Source organism: Pygocentrus nattereri, chromosome 12 (genome assembly GCF_015220715.1).
Source record: "Pygocentrus nattereri isolate fPygNat1 chromosome 12, fPygNat1.pri, whole genome shotgun sequence".
NCBI lineage: Eukaryota > Metazoa > Chordata > Actinopteri > Characiformes > Serrasalmidae > Pygocentrus > Pygocentrus nattereri.
This window is the reverse complement of record NC_051222.1, coordinates 18,983,899-18,989,017: the sequence shown is the minus strand read 5'-3', so window position 1 is coordinate 18,989,017 and position 5,119 is coordinate 18,983,899. Positions and strand designations below refer to the sequence as shown.

The 5,119-nt window shown below is 42.8% G+C and overlaps 1 protein-coding gene across 1 annotated transcript; it reads left to right on the top strand.

Annotated features, from left to right (window-relative positions):
- Window positions 1–548: 548 nt before the first annotated feature.
- cryaa (crystallin, alpha A) lies at window positions 549–4,877 on the top strand. The gene is made up of 3 exons (XM_017709979.1): window positions 549–912; window positions 1,547–1,669; window positions 4,671–4,877. Exons 1-3 carry the CDS (start codon window positions 721–723, stop codon window positions 4,875–4,877), a joined length of 522 nt encoding a protein of 173 aa, XP_017565468.1. The 5' UTR covers window positions 549–720.
- Window positions 4,878–5,119: the final 242 nt, after the last annotated feature.

Here is a 5,119-nt window from a genome sequence, read left to right as displayed (position 1 = left end):
CAGGAACCCCATTGATGGTGAGTGGCCTTCTGTGCAGTATAGGAATGTGTATCATTCTCCTCCTAATCCCTGCTCTTTATCAGTACCAGGCCCCTGCAGTCATGCTGGTCCAGGCATTATGTAATAATGTATGTCAGAATAAGTATGTAGTGGTGTATAAGGCTTGTTTTTGGTATGATCATCTGTATAGTCAATGGTTCAGAGCATCTCCACTCACACCACCATGAACAGCCATAGGAAGTGTCCCTTATAGAAGACCATGACCTACTCCTGAATCCCCATCCACCCCTCCAAGCCTGAGGTCCAGTTTGTTTTGGCAGCCATTCACTTTCCGGTGGTGGCTGAGGCTGGCATCCGTGCCACTGCCTGGAGCCGTCCAGGGCTAGACTGTCGTCCGCAGGTCAGCGATTCTGCTGACACCGGCGTTCCCACCATGAGCTAATGCCATTCCAGAGAGATCCTAGTGTAAGCCCCTCTTTCTGCCACTCACTTATATAAAGGCCTGGGGTGGTCACGGCGGAAGGTAGCACGCACCGTTCGTGGATCCCTGCCCACTCGCACAGCCTTCCATAGCCTTCTTACATCTCCCTCAAGTGATCTTGTTCTTCTCAATCAAATCCTAGTTAAAAGACTGTGCCCAAGGTGTCCCAGGCAGAGAGGCCAAGACTCGCCAAGACCTGCTAAGCAACTCCAGTCCAAGTCAAGCCAAGCCAAGTCACTATGGATATTGCCATTCAGTACCCCTGGTTCCGACGCGCCCTGGGCTACCCCTCCCGACTCTTTGACCAGTTCTTCGGGGAGGGCCTGTTTGACTACGACCTCTTTCCTTACGCCACCTCCACTGTCAGCCCTTACTACCGGTATTCACTCTTCCGCAACTTCCTGGAGTCCTCCAACTCTGGCATCTCTGAGGTAAGCAGCTGGTTGGCTCTGTGACCATGTTGGATTTACGTGTATTCCAAGGGTTGCTCATGGAGTCTTTGCAGCAGTTAAAGGAGTTTTTGATGCTGAGAAGATCAATGATTTGCTTAAAATTCTAGTGGAGCTGAGGGAAGAAATGAAGTAGATTATCCAACGGAAAGTGCATTTGAATGTGAATAGCTCGTAAAAAGGTGGCAAAGCATATGACAGCATTATGATGCAGAATTAGTTCATATAATTGTATCATGACAGTATTGCAGATGATTACATGTTGTATAAGACAAAGATGTTACCTGTCATTCAGAATGAAGTTCTGCCTTTAAGTACCTCACATGACATCCTATTATCATTTATTAAATGGCTACTTTTGAAAACACTCAAACTTTTTTATATACCCCAACAAATGGCCAGACCACAAGAAGTTCTTGTGGTTTTTGTTAGGGAGTTTGACATTTTGTACTATCCTAACTTTGGGCACACCAAAAAATACTGTGATAAAGGCTTGTGTCCACTGAATAGTTCAAGCTTTTTGCTTTCTTTTCGTGCCTCAAAAGTCTGGAGATCTGCAAAAAATGCCCACTGCTTTGATTCCGTCATATCAAAGCTTCCTTTGGTTCTGCTCTAGGTGAGGTCTGACAGGGACAAGTTCACAGTCTTCCTGGATGTGAAGCACTTCTCCCCCGAGGAGCTTGACGTGAAGGTGGCAGACGACTATTTGGAGATCCATGGCAAGCATGGGGAGAGACAGGTGAGCCATCTGATCTTTATAGTGAGTCTAATGTTAGTTTAGAACTCGGCTCTAGGAGGAATCTCCACACAAACCACAGTACAAGTGGTTTTAAGTTACTGTTCTTAAATTCAGTACGCTCGCACACTTTTCTCTCTTTTATTTGCAAACAGTGCTTGTACATTTTAACGAAAGGGCCTTCAGTCTTCCATCTGAATCTTAATGTTTTGTGCATAGTTCTTACATTTATTTTCTATCTTTGCCTATATGGCAAAAAAACATCTTAGCAAGTGAAAAACCTAAAAAATAAACCTAGTTAATATATCTAATATATTTGATTACAAGGTTGCTGTAAATATAACATAAGAATAACTAATAAACTTGTTTCTGGATGTTTTTACTAGATTTAAGTCATTGTATCCAGTGAAATTAGAACTGGGTTATATGGCAACACTGTAAAATCATACTGAATTCAGTTAAACAGCACTAATTGTACTCTTGTAATGAAACATACAATTGAAAAATGTTTTTAAGTACTGATGATATGAACAATATGCTCAGGAAAGCATATGATGACATAATGTGATGTAATTTCTCACAATAATGATGCATATTGTCATATTGCCCAGGAACTTACAAAGTGAGTCAAGGGGAATGTTGTTGTTTGGGGAGAGGGTCAAGTAAATCTGAGCATCATCTGCATAGTTGTGATAAGATATCTCATAGTCTTGTAGTATTTAGGCAATGTATAAATTGAATAAGAGTGGCTCAAGAATTGAACTCTGTGGGACACCAAAGGTCACTGGCAATTTCCACAAAGTAGTCCTTTCCTTGCAGGTAGGAACTCAACAATTTTAGGATAGTTCCTGAAAGCCCAACCCAGTTCCCAACTCTATCTATAAGAATTTTATGGTCAGTGGTGTCAAAGGCAGCACAGATCGAGCAGTACTAGGAAATATATTTTTCCAGAATCTGTATGAATATCATTGATAGTGAATTTCATTGATAACTTTTAATTATGATTAAAGTACTATGATTATGACTGTGAACCTGACTGAAATTGGTCTAGACAGCTATTTAAGGACAGAAATCCAGTAAATTATTTGAGGACTGTTTTCTCAATAATTTTTCCAATAAAAGGTAGATTTCAAATCGGTCTGTAATTATTCAGTAGAGTTGCTTCTAGATTTTCCTTTTTAAAGAGGGGTCTCGGGCAAGGTATGGACAAGCAGCGTTTAAATAGGAGAGTTTTGTGGACTTATATTATGACTGCTGTGCAAGAAAGAATGATAGACAGACAGCTGTCTGTTTGACAGACAGGCCTGTAGGGCTGAGTGACATAATAGTTGCAGCAGCATGTAATTTACTCTCAGATCAGTGGACCAGCTTTTACAAGACATGTCTATATGCCGTGTCCGAAGGGCAGACGCACACTCCTCGTGATGACCAATTGCTCTTCATCCTTCTGGGTTTTTTTCTACGTCAGAACGAATTTAACCGGACAGTCTGAAAGATGGCATTATGATGACAGTGTGTCATGATTGTGGATCTCCAATTGCCCTAGTAATGCTTCACTGCCCTCATTCCTTGCTATGCACGTTGCTGCTGGTGCATAGTGTAGACCAAACAGTAGAAGTTCACTAGGTTAAATAGTTCTAGATCTCAGTCTTGGCGGCTGCGGTTTCAAAAACTGAGAGCAGTATCCACTTGCTTTCCCAGAGAAAGCTGTTCCTGGATTATGGCTCTGTACTAAATGTGTTTTTTTTTGCACAACATTTTTACAAAATACCGTATACAGTCATTTGATTTTCCGTACTACAGAGGACTGAATGAAACCAATCAGACTTCTTATAAATCCATGACATGACTCATCCTTCAAACCTCATCATCATCAAATTCTTCCCTGCTGCTAAGACCTCAGTCTTTTTTCTACCTCGTTCCGTCTCTAATTTGCTTTCCCATCCACTCCTCTCCTCCAACTTTATGCACATGGTTTAGCCTTAAGGGAGAGGGGAAGAGGGGTTTAGATGAGGGGAAATCTCTTGGAATGTTTTTGGCGGATTGACGTCTTCTCTGCGTCACAGGCAGCCATCCCTGTGGGACTCTGCAGCCTTGTGAATAATCTTTACAGGCTAAACTGCCTTTACCCTAAATCTGTCTCAGAGTGTGACCCACTCCACTGCAGTCACTGTTCGTTGGGCAATTACTTAAATCTTGCTAGTTGTCCGTTGTCCGGTATAGCACTTAGTGCATGTGCAGAGATCATGTTAAAAAAGGATTATTACATTATAAAAGGATTTCTGCGACATTTAAATTACATAACAAATTAATTCCTTTCAGATACAAACATAACACATAAACCTATCTGGCCACACACCATGGCCTTTAGTTGTTTTTCAAAGTAAAGGCAAAGGCAGCTTTGTAAGTAAGTCCAAAGCTTATAGTCTCAGACCAGGACATATCTATTGGTGAAAGGACAACAGACTCAGATTCTCGAAGGGCCTGATGTGATCTCATGACGTTGGCGATGTTGAGCTCATCAACACTGTCCAACTGACAGCTAGCCTGTTGTCAGCCTATGAATGTAATGTACGCTAGCAAGGCTTAAAGCCTCCCCAAAAGCTCCAAACAATCATATAGATGTGAGTCATGTGTAGAGAACACACTGCATGCAGGCAAAATAAAGATTACCTCTTGAAAGGGAAAACAGCTCTGTTAGCTAATGATAGTGTGGTGCTAGCTAGTTTGTTTTCCTGGTGTTATTGATTGTGCTCCAGTCAATAACACCAGGTTGTTTGAGGATGCATACCTTTTTGTTTACAGCAGATTTCACCACAATCCAGCACCAAAAGTTTGATAAGTTCCCCCAATATGTATTCTCGTTGCGCAATCATGTCTGGGCTTAGCATGTCTGGACTAGGCATCTGTAAAATATCCCTATTTCTCCTCAAACAATCACTTAACAGCCAAATTCTCCAACATCTTCCTCTTTATACCCACACCAGTCTCCTCCTTTCCACAGGATGACCATGGCTACATCTCCCGTGAGTTCCACCGCCGCTACCGCCTGCCCTCCAACGTGGACCAGTCGGCCGTCACCTGCACCCTGTCTCGTGACGGCCTGCTCACCGTCTGCGGGCCCAAGACAGACGGCTCAGAGACCGGGCGTGGAGATCGCAACATTCAAGTCACCCGTGACGACAAGACCAACGCTGCCCCCTCTTCTTAGACTATCTAAAAGGGCTGGCAGAAAAGGGGGGGCGAGTGGGGGCTCAGCTGGGGGCCTTGGCTTCAAGCAAGGGGGGCACCTCACAAGTAGGTTTGGTGGTTAGGTTATAAATAATCTAACCCCCTTGCAGTTACTAAACCCTCTCCCCACTTTGCCCCTAAAGGTATCAATGTATATCTAGCCTAATACCCTCTTCTAGATCTTAGCTAAAATCTATGATTGTTAAGATTTTTGATTATCAT

Excerpts from the sequence above, each read along its gene's own strand:
- cryaa (XM_017709979.1), top strand. The coding sequence starts at position 721 with ATGGATATTGCCATTCAGTACCCCTGGTTCCGACGCGCCCTGGGCTAC. Across the intron at positions 913-1,546 it reads CCAACTCTGGCATCTCTGAG|GTGAGGTCTGACAGGGACAA; the intron begins GTAAGCAGCTGG and ends GTTCTGCTCTAG. Across the intron at positions 1,670-4,670 it reads GCAAGCATGGGGAGAGACAG|GATGACCATGGCTACATCTC; the intron begins GTGAGCCATCTG and ends TCCTTTCCACAG.